Genomic DNA, 25,573 nt, shown 5'->3' with positions numbered 1-25,573 from the left:
CACCTGACATTAGAAATAATTGTTCCACAGAGGTGGAGTGAGTTGACAAGGCCATGATGAGGGGGCGGAGAATCATGTGGGGTCAGCAAGAAGTTGAATAGCACCTGGAAATCTTCCTCACTTGTCATGGCACAGTGACCACAGCTTGCCAGGGTCATCTCCTACAATAAATGTCATTTCTTGAATAGGTTACTATGGTTCAAATACTTATACCCACATTTTTGTAACCTGAAAACATTGGAACCAACATACTGAGAATCCACCTCTTGATTGCTGAGATAATTGCAGGGAAGAAAAGGATGTCATGGCCAGCACGAGTGGTCCAGATATTGGGGGCAGGGCCAGATACCATGACATCTGTTTCTTGGACAGAGTTGGCAGTCAAGTGCTGCTCTAAAATCTTCAGGGATCGTTGTTCTGGGGACCAGGTGGTGCATTGATCAGCATCACCATTCTATTGATTCTTCTGAAACTGGCTCTCCTGGTCCCAAACCAATCCTACAAGCAGAAGAAAGGGTTCCTATAGTACACTGAACTGTATGACCACTGAAGAACACATGCTGTAACCTTGTATACTGGCTCAATTTTACTAACATTTTAAATCATATATGGATTCCATCCCTGGGCCAGTGTGTGCTAGGTATGTGCTCCAGGACAGAGCTACTCCCCTAAAAAATCACCACATTTCTGATTGCCCAGGAACTGTTTATCTATCTAACCCCAAGAAAGACTGAAGACTTACCTCAAGTGTGTACTGATTGTTCAGAATGCTGGAAGCAATAGGATTTTGTTCTCATTGAAACAGTCAAAACACCCCCATGAAGCCGCTGATGACATGGACCACCACACCCAGTCCTTCAGCTATGGGACAGACACATAATTTTGCTCTTCTCTCCATAAACTGATATTTTTAATGCATTTGTTCAGGAGAGAATGTAGATCTAGTGCGTGGGTTGTTCCTGGTCCCTGCTGTGTGTTGAAAAGTATCAAAAACCCCGGAGAACTATCTCAAGGCCCAAAGCTGTCTGTGAAAGGATCCATGGTGATAGCCTTTTGTGAGTATCCAGAATGCACATTTTATGAGACAAAGGGCACTTCTTCCTGCTCTATGCTTCCTCCCTAGCCCCCAAGTATACAGTGTATAGGCCTTTTCCCTTGAGGGCATGTGGTCTGGAAAAGCCAGGGATGATTGTAATGGTGAGCACAGTTCACATACGTAACCAACAAAAGACTGGTAAAAGGGCTCTGGGACGTTTGAGGTTCCTGGTCCCAGTATTGATTCAGAACTAAGACAGGCATGTGCCATTTACAGACTAGAACAAAACAAGTCTGAGAAAAGGTTTTCTGTGACACGCAGAGTGAACGAGTTGAAAGTGGACAAGAACATGGTCTCTTCACTTAAGTGAGGCATGCAGGCTGCACAGCCTTCAGAAAGTCATGGAGAACACACTATGTCCTCCAAGGGACAGACAAAGCACGGTGGCAACTTATGTTTTCAGGTGTCCAGGTTGGCATTTCCTACCTGAGAAAATGGAGGTCTTTCATCATCTTGAGCCTAGCCCGGCTGTGGACTTGTCTGGCGTCCTCGGGATACAACTTTAGGGTCCCACTCTTCTGCTACAGTTATCCTCTAGACAATGTCACAAGACGTGGAGCCCTCAACAAATATTATTATTTTTAGAATACTGACAAGCACATCTACCTCTGACACACCCATCCATCTTGCAAGATGCTTCCTGAAGAAAAAGATTCCAACATTTAGGCTTTTTGGTGGAAATAAACTGTATAAGGACATGTCCTGTTTGCTTTCAAATGTTTGTGTCCACACTTGTGTGTGCGCACAGGTGTACACACACACACACACACACACACACACACACACACACACACACACACTATTCTTCACACCTGCTTTGTGACTTACTTTAGTAACAGGTTTCTTTTAGGGACCAAAATTAAGGGTAATTCCCCAAACACAAGCATGTCGTCTATGTACTTAACATGTAAACCTTCATTAAGAGAGCCTCCATGATGAAAAGTGTTAGCCAAAATTTAATCTGAGGTGGAATCCCTCCTGCATTTTTTCAGCCACACCTAAGGCTTCTCACTCATTCTTTTTTTTAAATATTTTAATTTCCTATGGCCTTCAAGGTAATTTGAGAATTATATAATTATATTTGTATTTTTGTGCCTTAGTGTTATTTAGTAGAAAAAGTTTAAAAGTCTTTTCATTTTAATTTATTTTTATATTTATAACCCATCCTAATTCTGTTTACATTGTTATTTTTAGTTTGTTATGTTGTACAAAAATAAAAATTGAAAATTGAAGTTTTAGTAATAAAGACAGGATACAATTTGTTATTTTGTTAATGTTATAGTGTGTTATTGAATGGGTGATAATTTAATGATGTAGCCATCTATTAAATATTTTGTAATTTAAGCTGGGCGGTGGTGGCGCACGCCTTTAATCCCAGCACTCGGGAGGCAGAGCCAGGCGGATCTCTGTGAGTTTGAGGCCAGCCTGGCCTATCAAGTGAGTTCCAGGAAAAGGCACAAAGCTACACAGAGAAACCCTGTCTCGAAAAAAAAAATATTTTGTAATTTAAGTAATCTTTCTTTTTTTGACAGCCAAATCGTCTTCATTGAGGGAATAGGTCTCTAGGCCTGGGGCCCTCACTGCACAGCTTGTTCATTGGCACAGCCTCCAGAATCCTATGGCTTCATCACATCTGGAAGCTCCAGAGAACTGGAGAAGGGCTCAGTGTGCAGGGCTTCAAAGGCATCATCTGCTCGGAAGGCCAGGTCCACTGTGGCTGGGGCCTGTATCCAAGCTGTCTGGCTAGTGAACCCACAGTCGCCCAGAGTTTTTCTGTCATCAAGGAGCTGGTCATCCTTGTACAGGCGCTGCTCTTCTGGAGGCCACTGGAGGATGCCTTGGACAACATGCTTTAGCTGGAATACGGTACTCGACTTAGGGGACCTGCAATTTTAAATGGTTATTTTATGTTCAGGAAAGTTAGGTGTTATTGATGACTGTCTGGTCTCTTACAACCCCAAGCACAAATATGTATGTAGCCTACCTTCTAAATACTGGGTGAATTCATCTACTTTTTCCATGTTATTATGGTGTTCATAATTCACTCTGAAGTTACTCATTGTCTCTATTTCTGCAAAATATTTTCATTCTCCCTGCTTCTGTGTTTACCGCACTCCAAATAATCGTTCACACAGAATGTTAAACCCCAGCTACTTGACAGAGAATTAAACATTGTTTTATGTGTAGTGTGTGCATGTGTATATGTGTGTGCATGTGCACATGCACATGTGTAACTGTAGAGGCAGAAGTAGGGGCCAGAAGTTGACCTAGGATGTCTACCTCGATTGCACTCCACCTCATTTGTGAGATAGAATCTCTCACTGGAGCTCACTGTTCCACTTAGGCTGGCTGGCTGCCTGGCCAGGGAGCTCCAGTATCTGACTGTCTGCACATCTCTTGTCCCAGCCCTGAGAACACAGATGTGTATGTCACCTTCCCTAGATTTTACATAGGTAGGGATCTGAACTTCGATCCTCATGCTTGTGTAGAGCATTTCATTCGTCACACCATTTCTTTAGCCCTTGTACAAAATGTAAGACAAAAAAATTGACAGGAATTCCCTGTATCTAATCCTCCAATTACTTTTTTTTGGTATTTTTTATTTTATTTTACATTACTATTCAGTTCTAAATAATAGTCACAGATGTAATTTCAATAGACATTTTGGGACAGACAGAGAAGGCCTTTGATTCGCTTGAGAAGATGTGGAATGTGCAAGAAACCCTTGAGCAGATTAGCCAAGTCCCACAGTCTTGTGGTCACATGTGGAAGCCAAGTCCCACAGTCTTGTGGTCACATGTGGAAGTCAATTCCCACAGGCTTGTGGTCACATGTGGAACACTCCAGGGCCTTTTGGTCAGATAAAGAAGTGAGACTCACCTGAGGAGTACTTGTAGCTATTGATGTTTCTTTGGGAGCAGGAGATGATACAAGGTCCCCCTTTTGCATTAGGGAGAAGGTTGAAACTGTCTTCCCCAGAGGAGATAATACTGACGCCCCCTTGATTGGAAGGATCAACTCTCAACCTCTTTTTGGTAGACATGAGATGCGCTTGGTCCACTCTGTTAGAGGGAGACTATCTAATATTACCATCCTTAGAAGGGATATACTTGAAACCCTCTTGTGTGGATGCAGAAGATCGTAAAGCACCTTGGTTGGATATGGTAGATCCTAGGGCCCTTTGTGAGATGGGGAAGGAATGGTCTATAGCCTCTTACATAGTTTTGGCAGATTTCTGACACTCTTGAAGGGATTGGAACATTCTCACAACCTCCTGTAAACTGTGGGGAGGTCCTGTGGGTGCTCATGTACAGGTGGAAACAAAGGAATCCCCTTCTCAGGATGTGAAAGTTGCTACAGACTCTTGTGTACACCTGTCATATGCCATGGCCCCTTGATCACATAGGGATCCAGAACTCTGTGTACAGATGGACTATGTCCTGGAACATCGTTTGTAGATGAGTTGAATTGGAGAACCATTTCTTAAGGTGGGGATGTGGCTGGAGCCCCTTTTGTAGATGTATCTCTTCCCAAAGTACCTTGATCAGATAAGGTAGAACCCTGAGAAAGCTGGGCAGGTGGGGAATGTCCTGATATCCCTGGTGTATATGGCGAAACTCCAAGAGCCTCTCCTACAGATGTTGAAAGTCTTAGAGACCCCTGGGAAAGTAGGGAAGGATATGCTGTGCCAGCACCTTGGGCAGATGTGGAACTTGTGTGTCACACTTGGAGTATCTTGGAATATGTTTGGTTATGTTGGGGCCATGACAAGACAGGAGGGCCATTTTGGCCAGTAGGGCCTATTTGAAGCCCAAAGACCAGTGACGAGACAGGAGGGACTTTTTGCTTAGCAGTGGATGTATGATGCTCACTAGGTCTGATAGGGACACCTGAAGTCCCCTTGGTCAGAGGGAGGATCTCTCCGTCTCCTTTTGCCACAGTTGGAATATGCAGGGTCCCTTTTCTTGGCAGGAGAATGTTTGAAGCTCTTTTTGTGATAGAGAATAGGTCTTTGACCTCTGCTCTAGATGTGGACAATCCTGGAGTCCCCATGACAGATATGGAAGCATTCAGATCCCCTGGGGAAAATGGTGAAGGTGCTAGAGCCCTTGGTGTGTGTTGAGAAGGCCCACGCGTCCACTTGGCAGACGTGGGAGTTCCTAACACCTCTTATGTATATGTGGAATTCTCTAGGGCACCTTCTGAAGAGGGAACAGGTCCTTGAGTCCCCGGTGTAAATGTGGATAGTTTTGTTTCTGCTTGGGCATGTATAAGTGGTATGATGCTCACTTTGGGCAACAAGGGAAGATCTGAGCCCATTTTTAATAGTGGAGGACATTTAAATCCCTCTTGGTTTAATGGGCAAGCAATGAAATTGCCTTGATCAGAGCAGGCACGACTCAAGGGCGCTTCAGCAGAAATAGATTGCTTAGGGTCCTAGTGAGGAGAGGGGGAATATCCTTAACTGTCTGCATTAGAGGGAGTAGCTCTCCAGGCACCTTGAGCGGCTGTCAAAGGTGTTAAAGTCCCCTGAGGAAAGGTCATGGGACTCAATCCCTTTCAGGAAAATGAGAAATCAAAGAGTCACCCCTTTGGTGAAAGTTTGAAACCCTCTTTGTCTGAGAAGGTTTGTTGGAGACTTCTTTGATCAGAAGAGCCTTGTCTAAAACTCTTTGGGGGAGACCTCTAACAATTGGTGACCCTTGGGTAGAAGATGAACTTCTGTAACCCCTTCTGGAAGAGGAGACATGTTTGATTTTCTTTTCAACACAAGTGGCAGGTCTCTGAATTGCCTGGGCAAAACAGGAATTGCCCATAGCCCCTTGGTCATATTGGGGTCCTCCCTGAAACTCTTGGATGGATAGAGATAGTTCCTGTGCATCTTGGGAAGAAGGGGAAGATCCCAGAGCTCCATGGGTAGGTAGGTAGGGTTGCAGGGCCCCTTGAATATGTGGGGATTTTTTTTTTACTTACAAATTTTTCTTTTTTTCTTTTATTTTACAATACTATTCAGTTCTACATAACAGCCACAGATTCCCTTGTTCTCCTACTTCCTGCCCCCTCCCCTTCCCCCATCCCACCCCCTATTCCTACCACCTCCAGATCAAGGGCACCCTTGAGAACTGAGATCGACTTGATAGACTCAGTTCGGGCAGGTCCAGTCCCCTCCTCCCAGATTGAGCCTAGCGTCCCTGTATAAGTCCCAGGTTTCAAACAGCTATCTCATGCAGCAAGCCCAGGACCTGGTACCACTGCCTAGATGCCTCCGAAACAGATCAAGCCAATCAACTGTCTCACCTATTCAGAGGGCCTGATCCAGTTGGGGGCCCCTCAGCATTTGGTTCATAGTTCATGTGTTTCCATTCATTTGGCTATTTGTCCCTGTGCTTTATCCAACCTTGGTTTCAACAATTCTCACTCATATACACCCTCCTCTTTCCCGCTAATTAGACTCCCAGCGCTCCACCTGGGGCCTAGCCGTAGATGTCTGCATCCAGATTCTTCAGTCCTTGGATGGGGTTTCTGGCACAACTATTAGGGTGTTGGGGCATCCCATCACCAGAGTAGGTTAGTCCTGCCTGTCTCTCGGCCATTGCCAGCAGACTTTTGTGGGGGTATCTTTGTGGATTTCTGTGGGCCTCTTTAGTGAATATGTGGGCATATTACCGGTCCATGTTGGTCACTGGGAGAGTCAGCAGAAGATGGCCCAGGCACTGTGTTATCTTTGAATTTTTCACTAGCATCTCCAGCACCATGTCCTGAAGATGTTACACTTACTCGTTACACTTACTCTGGTGTCCAATTGGTCAATGTCCATAGGTTCTTCAAACACAGTAGACATAGCCAGGCTTCTTTTCACCTTCCCAGGTATGGGCCTGGTTACAGACTGTAAGGCAGATGATCTGGGTTCCCTGCTCATTGGGTAACTCCTGCACTCAGGAACCTCCTGCAAAAGTGTAACTTTTCCTCCCTTGTTCCTCTTTATAGGGTCCAGGCTCTTTTATTGGATTTACTCTTTATAGAAGCCCTAAGACTGTTGTCTATCTCTAGTACATGAGTGAGGGAGTTTGAATGTTTTTTCCTTAGAGGGATTCTGGCACCTAAACTTGTGCCCAGTCAGTCGAATCACCCCTGGATGTCTAATGTCTCTTGGGTCTTTGATGCTGGTCAAGTGCTTCCCCCATTTGAGTGAGGTGTCCTCATCCCTTTGGAGGACAATTAAGGGGGTGTCAGGTTGGGGAGGCTGGGAAAACTGTGGTCTATGGTCAGAGGGTAACGTCCATGCTGAGGCTCGCTGGCCTCCCTCCACATATCTGGCCATTTAGCCAATAAGGTAGTTGAACAAGGAAAAGGGAAATGGGAAATTACCCCTCTCAAGGGGCAGTGAATGTACTTGCCAATGGTGACTCATGGCAAGCAGCATCTAAGTAGTAACCTCTGAGAAATGCTTTCCTTTCCCAAGAACTTTAGACATGTCCAGAAGGAGAAGCACACAGAATCTGAGTGACACTTAGTCTCAGGAATCCAGCAATGCTCCAGAGGTTCCCTTGGAATGGCTGTCCTTGGGCCTCTACTGGCCAGTCCCAAGCTGCCTCACTGCCTGCATTAGCAGGGCAAACATCCAAGTTTTCTGAATGAGGAGTGACACTGAGTATCCTCTCCTCTCCCTTAGTAACAAGGACTGTTGAAGGGGCACCATGATTGGGAAAGGCAAGGGGTGCTTGGGAATCTGTGCTCTCAGGTTCTTCTTGCACTAGGATAGTACACACTGTCAGGAGGCCATCAGTGTTGCAGTGAGGTCTGCTCAAACCTCCTAACTGAAGGAGAAAGTGTGTAGTTGGTGTTTTCTTGAGTCCCGCTAGGAATCTTGAGTCCGCAGCTGCTCAGACCCATGTACACACACAGAGACTTATATTACTTATAAACTGTATGGTTTAGATGTAACCAACCATGTTATTAAAATAAGAAACTCAGAACCAATGTAAAAGAGAAAGCCGAGAGTTCAGAGCTCAGAGCTAAAATCTTACCTCCTGCAGTGCTCCTAGCTTCCCCGAAAGAGAGCTACTTTCTGTGTGTCTGTCTTTAAATAGTCTTTCTGTTCTGCCTTCTCATTGGTTGTAAACCCAAACACATGACTGCCTCCTCACTGCCTGTAAGTACTGCCCTCCAGGTCTTAAAGGCGTATGTCTCCAATGCTGGCTGTATCCCTGAACATGCAGAGATCTACCTAGCTATTCTACCAAGTGCTGGGATTAAAGGTGTGCACCACCACCACCATGCTCTTGCTATGGCTCTAATAGCTCTGACCCCTGGGCAACTTTATCTATTAACATACAATGAAAATCACATTTCACTACAAATAAAATACAACTATAGTATGGCTGTGGCAGGCTTTTTGCTATCTAGTTCTTATATTTTAAAATAACTGATTTCTATAAATCGATACTTTGCCACATGTCTCATGGCTTACTGGTATCTTTACATTTTACTTCTCATGGCAGTGGCAGCAGCAGCTACAGGCATCTCCTGACTTTAGCCCTCCACTTCCCATAATTCTCACTTCCTGCCTGGCTACTGGCCAATCAGCATTATATTAACAATCAATCAGAGCAATATATTCACAACATACAGAAAGATATCCCCAGAGATAGGGTAGTCCAGACCCGACCCTCCCTCCTCAGAGACTGTGCTGGCCAGCCAATCTCTGCTTATTGTGCTAGAAAAATATCATATAATAACGGTTGAATAGAACATAGGATGCCTGAAATTGATATTACAAATGGTATTCTTCATTTTACCTCTGGCCTGTCCTAGGATTTTTTAGGTAAATATATGACAACTTCTGTGAACGTCTTCCTGTATGCTGAAATACACCTCTAGATTGCTTAAAAATACTGTAATGTTATTATTATGGAAGTACCTATTATATATATACATATGTGTATAGTTAGACAAAAAAAAATAATGTCCTTTGAGTAAAATGCAAGTTATTTTTTGATTACTCTTATCTTCTTTTGCTTAGGTTCACAGATTCAGAACACACACACACAGTTGGACTCCTGAATGCAGCCCCTATGGCCTTAAACAATTGCTCTGTCTGTCACGGTTTACATGTTGGGTCCTATAACATTTACATACTTGGATTGATTTTGGAAGGTCATACACTTTCCCTGAAGGCACAATATGGCCTATGGTTCATATTAGTTGCTCTCCATGTGCCATTCACCTTCATTCCAATGACACAGTTGTAGCAGAGTTGAACAGAATGATTTTTTGAAACCCTTAGTCAAGTTGATTCTTGGAAAGGTCATGTTTATAAGGCCGCTGACATACTCAGAGAGTGTAAATTTAAGGATATAGATGAAGATGTTATCTTACTGTAGGAGAAACTTGGTTTGCTTGTTGCACATTTTACCAGTTTTCCTTTGAGCAGTTTTGTTGTTGCTGGATGAAAGGCTTTTGTTTATTTATTCCAGTGCTGTATTTGTGTTTGTGAAGGCCTTCTGTTTCCCTTTACCTCCACAGACACTCAGGCTTGCATCATTCAGAAGCACTGGGGCACTTTCCTGTCCTCAGATTATCTCCCTCTGCCATTGCCTTAGTGATTTGGCGCAGGCTTTCTCCTTGGAATTTCTGAATACTTCACAATGTTTTCCATTGTTTAGCCCCAATTTATGCCACTACTTTCAATTTTAAATGTATCTGTCTCCAGGAAACCCATTCCTTTCCTACAATCTGGGATAAATTGACTTCTTGTCTAATTTTATACCTCACTGTGTTTATCTGAATACTAGCATATATCTTACCTCTTGTATAACTTTGCCTCACTTACCTGAATTTCCTGTTGTTCTTTTGATGTCCTTGAAAACATTGAATTTACATATCAACATAATGCCACTAGGCATTAAAAACTTGGTATAGGGTAAAATGGACAGAAAATATGAATATCAATTCAGATAACATACACTTTTTGAGAATTAGCTTGGCAATTCCAATGTCAGCACAAAGTAGCTTTCTCAATTTAACTTACAGTGACCATTTTTAGTTCAGATAATCAGTCAAAGATAAATAGAGTAGTTTATACATACATGAATGACTGTTCTAAAATGGTAATATTTAAAAGAAATTTCAAGTTTTCACTTTGTTAAAGATATTCAACTACAATAACTTCTATGCATAGTGCATTTAATAAAGAAAACAGCTGTTTGAATAGTATGTTTTGTAGCATTTAGCTCATTCACTAATAATATTTTTCCTAAAGAGTTTTATATTTTCTTCATTTTGTCAGATTCAGCAAGGGAGGACCATCATTGAGGATACTGTCTCAGTGGCTGCTGCCTCACTTGCCTACCCTGGCTGCTTTGATAACCAGGAATCCCCCTTTTACTGGATTCTGTTTTTCAGGAATTTGGGTATCTTTTATATATGGATAATACTGAAATATTGTTTTATGCTGTTCTGCTTTATTAAAAACCTGGGTCTGGAGTTGGATTATGGTTCTCCTTTCCCAAAACCAAGCATGTGTCTAAAACCAAACAAACTTTCCTCTCTGTCCTGAGTCAGAGAAGCTACCAGATTTTATGACAGGGGAAAGAGGGCAAAGCAAAACAGACAAAAAAACAGACTACTGGTTTCATTGAACTCTCTAAGACTTTTGCAAAAATATAAACTTTATCTCAATAATACCTTAATAATACCTTCACCTTTATAGTTTGCAAAACTAGGTGACCAGTCCCCAGCTGCCATCTGTCCTGGAGCTCCCATCCAGACCAGAGATATCTGTCTGGACCAAGAGTGATGATAAGACCAAGAACGAATCTACAAGGAAATGGGCAGATATCCAGTCAGAAGTACATACAACAAAATAAAGAGCAATACAGCATCACCAGAACCTAGCCCTCCTACAACAGCAAGACCTGAGCATCACAAAATGGAAGAAACAGAAGAAAGCAACCTTAAGAATAACATCATGAAGATGCTAGAGTCCTTTAAAGAAGAAATCAAAAATGAAACTGAGGAAAAGACAAACAAATAATGGGAAGAACACTATAAAAAAACTAGAGGAAAAGACAAATAAATCAGAGGAAAACAATAAATTCCTGAAAGAAAACCATGAAAAAGCAATGAACAAATAAAGGAAACAGTCCAAGACCTGAAAAGGGAAATAGAAAAAATGAAGAAGTCATAAACAGAGGGAAGGCTGGAAATAGAAAATCTGAGTTAATGAACAGGCACTACAGATGCAAGTATAATCAGCAGAATGTAAGAGATGGAAGAGAGAATCACTGGCGTTGAAGACAGCGTAGAAGAAATAGATTCATCAGTCAAAGAAAATACTAAAGACAACAAAGTCATGACCCAAATTGTCCAGGAAATTTGGGAGTCCTTGAAAAGACCAAACCTATGAACAACAGGGATACAGGAAGGAGAAGAATACCAGCTCAAAGGCACAGAAAATATATTCAACAAGATCATAGAAGAAAACTTTCCCAACTTAAAGAAGGAAATGCATATGAAGATACAAGAAGACTATAGAACACCAGACTAGACCCCCCCAAAAAAAGTCTCCTTGCCACATTAAACAACTAAACATACAGAATAAAGATAGAATATAAAGAGCAGCAAAGGAAAAAGGCCAAGTGACTTATAAAGGCAAACCCATCAGAATAACACCCGATTTCCCAATGGAGACTTTGAAAGCCAGAAGGACCTGGACAGATGTAATGCAGACACTAAGAGACCATGGATGCCAGCCTAGAGTAATATACCCAGCAAAACTTTCCATCATCATAGACAGAGTGAACAAGACATTCCAAGACAAAGCCAGGTTTAAATAATACTTATTCACAAACCCAGCCCTACAGAAAGCACTAGAAGGAAAATTCCAACCTAAGGAAGTCAGATACACCCTCAAAAACACAGGCAATGGTAAACACCACAGCAGTAAACACCAAAGCAGAGAAGTACACACACACTACCACCAAAACAACAACAACAACAACAACAACAAACAAAGAAACAAAAACAAATAACAGGAATGAACAATCACTAGTCATTAATATCCCTTAATATCAATGGAATTAATTCAACTATAAAAAGACACAGACTAACAGAATGGATACGAAAGCAGACTAATATATCCCATCTCTCTGCTGCATACAAGAAACACATCTCAAATTCAAAGACAGACATTACCTAAGAATCAAAGGCTGGGAAAAGACTTTCCAATCAAATGGTCTTAAGAAGCAAGAGGGCATAGCCATCCTAATATCCAGCAAAATAGACTTCAAACTAAAATCAATCAAAAGAGATCAAGAAGGGCATTACATACTCATCACAGGAAAGATCCACCAAGATGAAGTTTCAATTCTGAACATTTATGCCCCAAACACAAGGGCACCCACATATGTAAAAGAAACATTATTAAAGCTTAAATCACATATAAAACCCCACACATTAATAGTGGGAGACTTCAACACCCCACTTTTACCACTGGACAGATCTGCCAAATCAAAACTTACCAGAGAAACAAAGGACTTAACTGATGTTATGACTCAAATGGACTTAATCCATAACTACAGAACAGTCTATCCTAACAAAAAAGAATATAACTTCTTCTCAGCACCCCATGGAACCTTCTCTAAAATCGACCACATACTTGGCCACAAAGCAAATCTCAACAGATACAAAACAATTGGCATAACCTCCTGTGTTCTAACAGACCACCATGGTTTAAAGTTAGATTTCAACAACAACAAAAACTACAGAAAACCTACAATCTCATGGAAACTGAATAATATTCAACTGAATCACCAATCGGTTAAAGAAGAAATAAAGAAATTAAAAACTTCCTAGAGTTCAATGAAAATGAATATACCACATAACCAAACTTATGGGACGCTATGAAAGCAGTCCTAAGAGGGAAATTCATAGCACCAAATGCCCACATAAAGAAGTTGGAAAAATCTCACACTAGTGACTTAACAGCACACTTAAAAGCTCTAGAACAAGAAGAAGCAAAGTCACCCAGGAAAAATAGATTCCAGGAAATAATCAAATTGAGAGATGAAATCTATAAAATAGAAACAAAGAGAAGTATACAAAAAATTAATGAAACAAAGAGTTGGTTTTTTGAGAAAGTGAACAAGCTAGACAAGACCTAATCCAAATTAACCAAAAGACAGACAGAGGCCTTGATCTGGAGGTGGTGGGAATGAGGGGTGGGCTGGGGGGAAGGGGAGAGGGGCATGAAGGAGGAGAACAAGGGACTCTGTGGCTGTTATGTAGAACTGAATAGTATTGTAAAATAAAAAAATGAAAAACAAAACAAACAAACAAACAAACAAAAAACAAAATCAGAAATGAAAAGGGGGACATAACAACAGACAATGAGGAAATCCAGAGAATCATCAGGTCATACTTCAAAAACCTCTACTCCATAAAACTGGAAAATCTAAAAGAAATGGATAATTTTCTGGATAGGTAAGATATACCTATGTTAAATCAAGAAAAGATAAACTATTTAAATAGTCCAATAATCCTTAAGGAATTAGTATCAGTAATTAAAAGTCTGCCAACCAAAAAAAGTCCAGGACCACATGGTTTCAATACAGAATTCTACCAGATCTTCAGAGAAGAGTTAATACTAATACTCTTTAAATGGTTCCACACAATAGAAACAGAAGGAACATTACCAAACTCCTTCTCTGAGGCTACAATTACCCTGATTCCTAAACCAAACAAAGATACAACAAAAAAAGACAACTACAGACCGATCTCCCTCATGAACATTGATGCAAAAATACTCAATAAAATACTGGCAAACAGACTCCAAAAATACATCAAAACAATTATCCACTATGATCAAGTAGGCTTCATCCCAGGGATGCAAGTTTGGTTCAATATACAACAGTCTGTCAATGTAATACACCATATAAACAAACTGAAAGAAAAGAAACCACATGATCTTCTCACTAGGTGTGGAAAAGGCATTTGACAAAATCCAACACCCCTTCATGATAACTGTATTGGAGAGATCAGGAATACAGGGAACCTACCTAAACATAATAAAGGCAATTTACAGCAAGCCAACAGCCAACATCAAATGAAATGGAGATAAACTCAAAGTGATTCCACTAAAATCAGGAATGAGGCAAGGCTGTCCGTGCTCCCCATACTTATTCAATATAGTACTTGAAGTTCTAGCCAGAGCAATAAGACAACATAAGGAGATTAAGGGGATACAAATTGGAAAGGAAGAAGTCAAGCTTTTGGTATTTGGAGACAACATGAGAGTATACATGAGTGACCCCAAAAATTCAACCAAGAACTGATAGAGCTTATAAACACCTTCAGTAACATAGCAGGACACAAGATCAACTAAAAAAATCAGTAGCCCTCCTATATACAATTGACAAACAGGCTGAGAAGGAAATCAGAGATACATTACCCTTTACAATAGCCACAAATATTATAAAATACCTTCGGTAATTCTAACTAAGCAAGTAAAGGACCTATATTACAAGAACTTTAAGTCCATGAAAAAAGAAATTGAAGATGTCAGAAAATGGAAAGATATCCTATGTTCATGGATAGGCAGAATTAACATAGTAAATATGGCAATCTTACCAAAAGCAATCTACAGATTCAATACAATCCCTTAAAAATACCAACACAATTCTTCACAGACCTGGAAAGAATAATACTCAACTTCATATGGAAAAGCAAAAACCCCAGGATAGCTAAAAGAATCCTGTACAATAAAATAACTCTGGAGGCATCACGATCATTGACCTCAAGCTCTACTATAGAGCTACAGTAATAAAAACAGCTTGGTCCTGGCATAAAAACCGACATGTGGAACAATGGAATTGCATTGAATACCCTGACATTATTCTGCACACCTATGAACATACACTTTTTGACATTAAGCCAAAACTGTACTATGGAAAAATGAAAGCATCTTCAACAAATGGTGCTGGCATAACTGGATGTCAACATGTAGAAGGCTACATATAGATCCATATGATCCATATCTGTCCAAGTGGATCAAAGACCTCAAAATAAATACAGTTACTCTCAACCTGATAGAAGAGAAAGTAGGAAGTAGTCCTGAACACATTGGCATGGGAGATCACTTCTTAAATAACACCAGTAACATAGACACTGAGAAAAAGAATCAATCAATGGGACCTCTTGAAACTGAGAAGTTTTTGTAGAGCAAAGGACATGGTCAACAAGACAAAGCGACAGCGTAGAGAGTGGAAAAACATCTTCTCCAATCCCACATCTGGCAGAGGGCTGATATCCAGAATATATAAAGAACTCAAGAAATTAGACATCAAAATGCCCAACATTCCAATAAAGAAACGGGCTCGAGCTAAAAATAGAACTCTCAATATAGGAAGCTCAAATAGCTGAAAGACATATAAGGAATTGCTCAAATCCCTAATCATGAGGGAAATGCAAATCAAAATGACTCTGAGATACCACCTATCAGCTGTCAGAATGGCTAAGATCAAAAACACTGAAGACACTTTATGCTGGAGAGGATGTGGAACTAGGGGAACTCTCCTCCACTGTTGGTGGGAATGGAAGCTTGTACAGCCACTTTGGAAAACAATGTGGGACTTTCTTAGAAAATTGGGAATCAATCTCCCCCAAGACCCAGCTATACCACTCTTGGGCATATACCCAAGGAATGCTCAATCATACCACAACGGCACATGCTCAGCTATGTTTATAGCAGCATTGTTTGTAATAGCCAGAATGTGGAAACAACCTAGATGCCCTTCAACTGAAGAATGGATAAAGAAAATGTGGTACATATACACAATGGAGTACTACTCAGCAGAGAAAAACAATGACATCATGAGGTTTGCAGGCAAATGGATGGATCTAGAAAAAAATCATCCTGGGTGAGGTAACCCAGACTCAGAAAGACAAACATTGTATGTACTAACTCATAGGAGGATACTAGATGTAAAACAAAGGATGAGTAGACTGCTACTCACAACTCAAGGGAGGCTCCCTCGAAAACAGGACCCCAAAAAAGATACATGAGTCGCCCAACGACAGAGAAATGGATGAGATCTACATGAGCAAATTGAACATGGAGGTGTAATGAAGGACAAAGTTCAAGGGAAAGAGAGCTTAGGGGAGCGGGAGATCCCAGCTGTATCAAGTACAGAGTGGGGAGAACAAGAAATAGAGACCATGATAAATGAAAACCACATGGGAATAGGAAGAAGCAAAGTGCTAGAGTGGTCCCCAGAAATCCACAAAAATATCTTCACAATAGACTACCGGCAATGGTTGAGAGAAAGCCCGAATGGACCTACTCTGGTGATAGGATGGCCAAACACCCTAAGTGTTGTACTAGAAATCTCATCCAATGACTGATGGAAGCAGATTCAGAGATCCACGCCCATACCCCAGGAGGAGGTCCAGGAATCCAATCAGAGAGAAAGAGGAGGGATTGTATGAGTGAGAATTGTTGAGACCAAGATTGGAAAAAGCACAGGGACAAAGAGCCAAACTAGTGGAAACACATGAACTATGAACCAATAGCTGAGGATCCCTCAACTGGATCAGGCCCTCTGGAAAATTGAGACAGTTGTTTAGCTTGAACTGATTGGGAGGCCCCCAGGCAGTGGGACTGGGGCCTGTCCTCAGTGCATGAGCTGGCTGTTTGGAACCTGGGGCCTATGCAGGAACACTATGCTCAGTGTGGTAGGAGGGAACTAGACCTGCCTGGACTGAATCTACCAGGAGGAGCTGAATCCAGAGAGGTGTCCTTGCCCTGGAGGAGATGGGAATGGGGTGTGGGCTAGGCGTACAATGGGGGTGGGGCAGAAGGGAGGACAGGGGAATCCGTGGCTGATATGTAAAATTTAATCAAATTATAAAATTAAAAAATAAATAAACATGTCAATTTTTAAAAAAAACTGTTTGTAAAACCATTCAGTACATTTTCTGTATTTTAAGATTTTTAAGTTTATTGTGTGTGGTTAAAGATCTATAAAATCTACAAGAAAATGGTTAACTTAAAAATTTATTACAAAAAGGCTTAATAATTAAATATATGTGTGTGAGTATCCTTAATTTAGTACAATATATTCAACACTTGTTAGAAAACAAGGATTAAAAAAAGTAACAGCCATGTAATTTCACCATCATCTTGGTCAAGATGTCTTCTAACAATAGACTTAAAGATGCATTTTATTGTGCTAAAAACATCTCTTTCTTTTATATATACAAAATTTCAGCCCTCTGGGAAAAGGTGTTCATATGTTTAATTTTGTATCTTTTGAGTCCTCAAGTTTTTAGTATGAGTCAAAGGCATGAGTCTACTACATTTTTTACAGTTCGGATTTCTGTACATATTAGAAACAACATTAATAGTAATGTATCTAAAATTTTATGTGTTGTAAATTTTAAAAATCCATATAAGCTATAAAAAGACACAACTTGGATCCACATGTCACACATCAAATGGACTCCGGATAGGTACCCCTGTCAGTCAATAGCCTAAGCTTCCCTCCCTGCTGTTTATTACTGAGGGGGAAGTTCACATCTAAGATTCTCCTTTAAGTTCCTAAACTTTAACTTCTGCCCCCAGTCTACAGCTGTACCACCAGATTTCCACTCAGCCAACAGACATCAGGAGTGGGCTGCAGACAACAAACTGCTTCAAAGGCCATGAGCCCTGGACTTGCTGAAAGCTTATGTGAACCAGTCCAGCCAATGTGATTTCTCCCTGTCTCCACAGCAAACCAGATGCTTCTGATGAATGCTGTCCACTTCCTGAACGCCTAACATTGGCCTTTGATTTGCTTTACAGCCTTCAGTGTTCCTGACAAGAACATGCTAATCTCAGCTGAGAAGCAGTTACAGAAGAGAGTTTAGTTCCTCACCCTTTATCCTCAACCAAAGGCTGGAATACTGGTCTAAAGGAAACTAGTTTACTTCTATCAAAAAGCTTTAAAAATAACAGGTATCCAACTAGCCCAGGACCTGGTACCAGTGCCTAGATGCCTCCCAAACAGATCAAGCCAATCGACTGTCTCACCTATTCAGAGGGCCTGATCCATTTGGGGGCCCCTCAGCCTTTGGTTCATAGTTCATGTGTTTCCATTCATTTGGTTATTTGTCCCTATGCTTTATCCAACCTTGGTTTCAACAATTCTCGCTCATATAAACCCTCCTCTTTCTCACTAATTAGACTCCAAGCGCTCCACCCGGGGCCTAGCTGTGGATGTCTGCATCCAGATTCCTCAGTCCTTGGATGGGGTTTCTGGCACAACTATTAGGGTGTTTGGCCATCCCATCACCAGAGTAGGTCAGTGCCGGCTGTCTCTCGACGATTGACAGCAGTCTTTTCTGGGGGTATCTTTTTGGATTTCTGTGGGCCTCTTTAGCTCTTTGTTTCTTCCTTTTCTCATGTGGTCTTCATTTACCATGGTCTCCTATTCCTTGTTCTCCCTCTCTTTTCTTGATCCAGCTAGGATCTCCCGCTCTCTTTCCCTCGACCCTCACCCTTCATTGCTCCCACTCATGTCCAGGCTGTTCATGTAGATCTCATCCATTTCTTTGTGTCTTTCTTGGGGTCCCGTTTTCCAGGTAGCCTCACTGGTGATGTGAGTAGCAGTCCAGTCATGCAGGGACGCTTGGCTCAATCTGGGAGGAGGGGATTGGACCTGCCTGGACTGAGTCTATCAGATCGATCCCAGTCCTCGGGGGAGACCTTGATCTGGAGGCGGTGGGAATGGGGGGTGGGCTGGGGGGAAGGGAAAGGGGACAGGAAGGGAGAGAACAAAGGAATCTATTGCTGTTATGTAGAACTGAATAGTATTTTAAAATAAAAAAAATAACAGGTATCCATCACAGAGTCAGATATTTGACTCATGAAACTACTCAAGGGGGGAATGTAATGGTTATCATTACATTGAAAGTTTAGACTTACTATGCTTGAGAGACCCAAAACAAAAATGCCTCCAACATGCAAGCTCCTAGCTTGTACAAGCTGTGTCCTAGCAGCTCCTTCTTCCCCAGTTTGTCCAAGACATTGAAGACTGTTCTTAAACTGACTGATCCTGTAAAATCTGCTGTTCTAGCAAGACAATAGATCATAGGACTAACTACTATTTCTGTTTTTGTAATCCAACGTGCTTACTCTGCTCAATGACTGGGACAACTGCAAGACATATATGTTAAAATTAGATCATGCTTATGTGTAGACAGAATACATGTAATCTTGTGGTTTTGACTTTATATGCCTTGGATTAATCTGACCAGGGGCTGCAACTTGGGAGTGATCTCAATTGTAGTCTTGGTGTCATGAGCATCTGGCACAAGTTCTTATTTAATACAGCCTGTTCTAATTTAAATTTATTCATGGTCACAGTGAATCTCTGAGTGACTCCAGACCTACAACATTTTGTTCTATTCTAACATGTTAGTTTTTTGTTTTATGTATGTGTGTATGTATATATGCATGTATGTATTTATTTATTTTGAGTTTTTCAAGACAGGGTTTCTTTGTGTAGTCCTGGTGGTCTTGGAACTCACACTGTAGACCAGGCTGGCCTCGAACTCATAGAGATCTGCCTGCTTCTGCCTCTCCAGGGCTGGGATTAAAGGCATGTACCACAACAGCTTGGCTATTGTTTATTTTATTATTATTCCTTAAAAGCCTGTATGTTTTCAACACACACACACACACACACACACACACACACACACACACACACACACACACAATCTTTATTCTTTGTGAATTTCACATCATGCACCCCAAATCTGTTCATTTCCCAGTCCTCCATATCCTCCCTTCACCCTTGCATCATTCCTCCACCATAATAAAATAAAAAAAACAAACTAAACCAACCACCCAACTAACCAACCATCCAAGCAAACACAAAATCCCACTTCACTCCTCTGTCTCTCCCGCCTCTTCAACATCTATTTTCATTAAAAGAAGAAAGAAAGAATTGCTGTGATCCCTCCCCAAATAAAAAGTAATCACCACCATCAATACTATCTGTGCCCACCTTCTCCTTAGATTCCTTATTTGCAGGGTTACTATTGAATCCCTTGTTCAAAGGATCAAGTGAGCCTGAGTCAAGAAGGCTTAAGTGATCCACTGTTTCACAACTAACATGTGTAGGGAATAGTCATCTGTGCAAGTAATACTCATGACTTAGAAATGTCATCCCCAAAAAACAGAAGTTGACATTTTGTTTAAAAGGCATTTCCTGAAGAGTGTACATCTATATACTACAAAACCCCAGAAAGCATATGAAATTAAATAACTTGGAAATTCATGATTTTATTGTTAACATGAGTGCTGAATTTTAGTTAAGCTGTATATTGAGTACATGTGTCACCAGATTTCCCTTTAGCTCATGAACAAAACTTGCACTCTAGGGATAGGAGTCCCTATCCCTAAGGATAAGGACCTTTTCAGTACGAAGAGGTATGCTCTGTAATACTACAGACCTCTCACTCTTCCTCTCTTCTGCTCTCCGATGGACAAACCATGTCTGAAATCAGAGGAAGACAGGATTGGATTTAGCATTGGCTTTCACCCCAGAGCCAGGAGATAAAAACCCACTTTAAGACATATAACACTGACTTTCTATTCATATCATAAAAGCAAATATCAGCTGTGTGTCAACTTCTGCAATAGGCCATGATTTTGTCTTTTTCCAGCAGTATAAACACTTCAGTGGTTTCTTTTTTATTGTATGGAAAGCTTAGATTACAATTTGTTCCAGGTCCTTGATGTTAATTCAATATATGGTAACTGGGTAAAGGAAAGTCTTCATTCTGACATTTGACCATCAGCTGTAGAATACCCTCCTTACTAGTTATATGTTCCTCTTGTTTGGGCAGAGATTGTAGATCACCAAATGTTAGCACATTTTAAAGGTCTATGGAGGGCAACAGCTATCTGTTTGTAAAAGCAGTCTTCAGTATGAAGTAGTTAATCAACAGAATAAATATGGGAGATTTTTAGAAAGAAAATAGCATTCAAAGGTGCCAATGGGATTGTGGTGCTTGAAATTTCAGGATAGCGAAAAGGTTGTAGGCAGAGAAGGCCTGGACAATGGTTTGACATTGCAGTCTCCAGTGTTTGAGAAAGTTGACTAATTTAACCTAAATGACATACAGGACACTGAAACCTTTGCCATCTCTAGGAGTTCAGCAGAAAGGGTAACTTCCACCCATGGTTAATCTGAACAGTATGTTCTTTCTTGCTATAAAATGTTCTCCAGGAGCAGGATGAAGAATAATATCTCTGCTTCGGGTATATTTCTAGAATCCTGTCCAGCACAGAGGGCACACTAGGTCCTGCTGTATCACCAGGACATCTAAAGCCCACCTTTCTTCAAAAGGTAAAGAGTAAGATGGTCCACAACAGTGTTGGGAAAGTAGTCATAAATCAGCTCTTCCTAAATATGGTCTAGCTATGGAAATACAGTCACAGTTACCTGTGACATGTCACCATCCTCTCAGACTCCTAGTGAATGAGGGGCCATTGTATTGGGAAGTTCTCAAACTGCGCATTTGTGACTCCATGCACTTTCTCTCCCTGCCTATTATGTGGATTTATAATCTAAAGAAGACCAACCAAAGGACCAGAAGCCCTACTACCATCCTGATGCCTCCATGAACTCAAATAAAGCCCCAGTGGCTGACTCATGTGGGCTCACATTAAGTCAGAGTTCCCCGTTTGATTCCTAAAGCCTACCTATTACGTCTGTAAGAGGAAAGGGGAAATCAGAAATAAGGGTTCTGGAGAGTCACACTCAAGATTCTGCAAACAGGAGACCGTGGGTGTTTTCTCTTGTGCCTTGTGTCCACCTTCTCTCAGTAGCTGCAGTGCACCAGTCTCTAGAGCTGCAGTTCACCATCTCTAGAGCTGCAGTGTAACATCCTCTCTAGAGCTGCAGTGCATCCTCCTCTCTAGAGCTGAAGTGCATCATCCTCTCTAGAGCTGCACTGCATCATCCCCTCTAGAGCTGCAGTGCACCAGTCTCAAGCTTCAGTGCCTCATCCTCTCAAGAGCTGCAGTGCATCATCCTCTCTAGAGCTGCACTGCATCATCCCCTCTAGAGCTGCAGTGCACCATCCTCACAATGGAGACCTTACCCCCTATGAGGAGTGGATGTGGGAGTTTGGGGAGGAAGTGGGGATGAGAGCAGGAGATGGGGAAGGAGGGGGAAACTGTGGTTGGTATGTAAAATGAAAAAATTCTTAAATAAAAGAAATGCCTAGGACAAGGCTTCTGAAGACATGAGGAAGGCTGTAGATTGACTGTTCAATGTCTTTGCTTGGATTTACTGACCTTCACTTTGACTTCAGGAATATTCAAAGCTTGTGCAAGTTCTTTTCTGTGGAAAGAAAACCACAAATGTTTAGCATGCCATGGTTTGCATGAACTGCAAAGTCATAAATGATATCTATGCTTTTTTAATATTGCTGTGCTCCCTCGCACCCCCATTTAACTTACATTCTCAGAACTAGTCTTGCTTTTGAAATGATTTCACCTCTTCTAAAAGTTTCTAAACAATAAAGATTTTAATTTTAACACACTATTAAAATTTAAATATAAATGCCAAAGTATGCAGTGAGCAAATTGTACTAAATTAAAAAACAGCACCAGGGGAAGGGAAAGGGAAACCGAAAGGAGTTGATGGATAGGGACACAGTCCCTGAAAAGATGACCAGGCTACTGGTGAGGAGGTCACCCAACAAAGTGTAAATCCTTAACACTGGTGAACTTTACACTAGTGAGTATTTTGGCACACTGTACTCATGTTTCTATATTTTACAGAAATTAAAATATGGCAGGAAACTCATGGTGTTGACTATGTACACTTGTTTCAGGTCAACACTACACGCTAATACTGACTTTTACCCCTACACAAGGCACCCTCCTGTACCCACCACTGAGGGAGAAGACAGCAGTGGCTTAGGGAGGGATGATAGGAAACCAGGGCCTGGAAGAACAAAAGGACACCTCAACCTGAGACAACAGGGAGGTTGGGGATAGCTCCTGGTGGCAGACACATACCTGGCAAGCGCATGTGGGTACTTGGTTTCTTTGAACATTTTTTCCATTTCCTCCACCTGCCACAATGTGAACTGCAATGTGGTTCGCCGATGCCTTCGTGAGGAATGGCGCCTTGGAATCCTAATCACAGGCTCGGTTGAGGGCCTTGGCTCCTCCTGGTGATGCTCTGACGAAGAGGAGTTCGGGTCCCTACTATTCTCCTCAGAGTTGTTTTGGCCCTCACGGAACTGGCGGCTTCCGTTATTTAGTTCAAATACGCAGCAGGCGTCTCCTCCTCTAGGGTTGCCACCCACCATCGCCAAGGCAGCCTCTAAGGTGGGGACCTCAGCTATCTCCTCACCAGTATCATTCTTGCTGGCCATGACTAGTAGTGGGCCAAAGCCACAGAGAGAATTGGGGCCCCAGGAATGCCCACACTCAAGGCCTATTGTTCGGTCAGTCTCAACTACTGATGGGTCATCAAGGGAAGGCCTGAGGAAAGGGTGACATCAATGCGTCCTTCTGCGCATGCTCCACACTTCTCCACATTCCTCCAGGTTGACGTCAACACGCTCCTCTGCAGATGGGCGCCATAGGCTTTTCCCTCCCTGACTGACTGCTCTGGGCTTTATGACCTCTTGGGGAGGTAGGTGGTATTTGCTTTGGTGCACAAATGGTGGGTTTGGCACAAAGATGAGGAACTGAGGGAGCCACTGTGAACAGGCTTGTGAAAGGTTGTGTGAAGTTAAACCTTGCTTCCAGGGCATGCATGTAGAATGAGTTTTAGCCTGCATGCACACTGCCTGTGCCTCCTAGGTTGTAAAGATGACACTGAAGGGTGAATTGTGTAGCATTGCAAGATAATTGGGGAATAGAGTATGGGAGAAATGTGGGAACACACACTGACCACAGGACCCTTGCGAGAACATGTAGAAAATTTCTGTGGACCTCACCCTCCACCTACCAATGCTGTTCAGAGAATGGGCTTAGAACTAAGTGGACGTGATCAGATTAGTGGCTAATAGTTCAAGAGTGTCTGTTAGTACACTGAATGCTGGCTAGCCATTCTTCTTCATGCTCAACATCAAGATCTTGGAACTGGGTTTGAATATATTTCTAGTTAATGGCACTGTCGAAAACCAAACAAAAGACACTTTGTCCTCTCAAAAGACAAATGATCTGCTTAAGAAATAATTACCTCCGATTATAATAGCTTCACAATATCTGTTAAATTCCCCTTGTAATATTTGCCTCAGTTCTTATCACTGAGGATGTTGATGCAGTCCCTTAATCTGAGTCTCTAATATCCTTATCTTTGTCTTTTGATTAGTCTGCCTACTCATACTTTTCAAAGAACCAGCTTCTAGTTACATTGATTCTTTATTGTTATTTTTGTTTCCATTTAAATAATTCCTGCGTTGATCTTGATTTCTTTTCATCTCCTGATTTGGCGTTTGGCTTATGCTTCATTTTCCAGGGCTCTCCTATGTATCATTTATTTGCACTCTCTGGCTTTTTTGTTGTTGTGTTTTGGAACAGGGTTTCTCTGTGTAACAGTCCTTGCTGTCTTCGGAAGTCACTTTGTAGACCTGGCTGACCACAAACTCACAGAGATCGCTCTGCCTCTGCCTCCTGGGTGTTGGGATTAAAAGGGTGCGCCACCACCTCCGTAGTTTCATTCCATTGTGATCAGGTAAAGAATTGTTTTTCTGTATTTGTTGAGACTTGCTTTGTCTCAGAATATGTGATCTATTTTGGAGAAAGTTTCATGGGAAAAATGTGTATTCTGCAGAGTTTGGATGGAATAGTCTGTAGATGTCCCTTAAGGCCATTTGATCTATAATATCTTTTAATTTGCATATTTCTGTTTATTTTTTGTTAGGGAGACATATCAATTGGTGAGAATTAGGTATTAAAGTCACCCACTAGTATTGGCCTATAGTTAATCTGGCTTGAATCTAATATTTTTTGTTAGGAAATCAGTTGCACCTGCTTGAGGCATACTTTTAGAATCATAAAGTCCTCTTACATTCCCTTAGTCCATATGTAGTGACTCTCTTTATATTTTCTCACTAGTTTTGGTTGGAAGTCTCTTTCTTTAGCTATTGGAACAGTGTCACCTGCCTGTTTCCTAGTCCCATTTACTCGGATCTTTTTCCATTCTTTCACCCTAGGGTGACATCTGCCTTTTATTGTGACCTCTGCTTCTTGGAGGCAGCAAGTAGATGTTTCCTGTCATTTGATGCAATCTACTAGTCTGTGCTGGTTTTCCTGATGATTTATTTTTATTTTCAATTGTGTGTACCCATGCCTATATGTAGGTCTGTGCATGTGATTGCAGGTGTTCAAAGAGCCCAGTGGTGTGGGAGCCCCTGTAGTTTGGTTGTGGAATTGAGACCATTAGTACTCAGTTATTG

General features: G+C 41.6%; 1 protein-coding gene across 2 annotated transcripts; it reads right to left on the bottom strand.

Moving 5' to 3' along the window:
- Positions 1–249: 249 nt before the first annotated feature.
- Positions 250–23,759, bottom strand: LOC143270820 (homeobox protein Rhox13-like). 2 transcript variants are annotated; one of them, XM_076561955.1, is made up of 3 exons: positions 23,178–23,759; positions 22,449–22,494; positions 250–498 (listed from the first exon to the last, which is right to left on the bottom strand). In XM_076561955.1, the coding sequence occupies exons 1-3, from the start codon at positions 23,537–23,539 to the stop codon at positions 403–405; spliced, it is 504 nt and encodes a 167-aa protein (XP_076418070.1). In that variant the 5' UTR covers positions 23,540–23,759; the 3' UTR covers positions 250–402. The 2 variants fall into 2 exon arrangements, with proteins under 2 accessions (XP_076418070.1, XP_076418069.1); XM_076561954.1 differs by lacking the exon at positions 250–498 and adding an exon at positions 20,411–20,640.
- Positions 23,760–25,573: the final 1,814 nt, after the last annotated feature.

This window comes from Peromyscus maniculatus, chromosome X (genome assembly GCF_049852395.1).
Source record: "Peromyscus maniculatus bairdii isolate BWxNUB_F1_BW_parent chromosome X, HU_Pman_BW_mat_3.1, whole genome shotgun sequence".
Lineage (NCBI taxonomy): Eukaryota > Metazoa > Chordata > Mammalia > Rodentia > Cricetidae > Peromyscus > Peromyscus maniculatus.
This window is presented reverse-complemented; position numbering and strand designations above follow the sequence as displayed.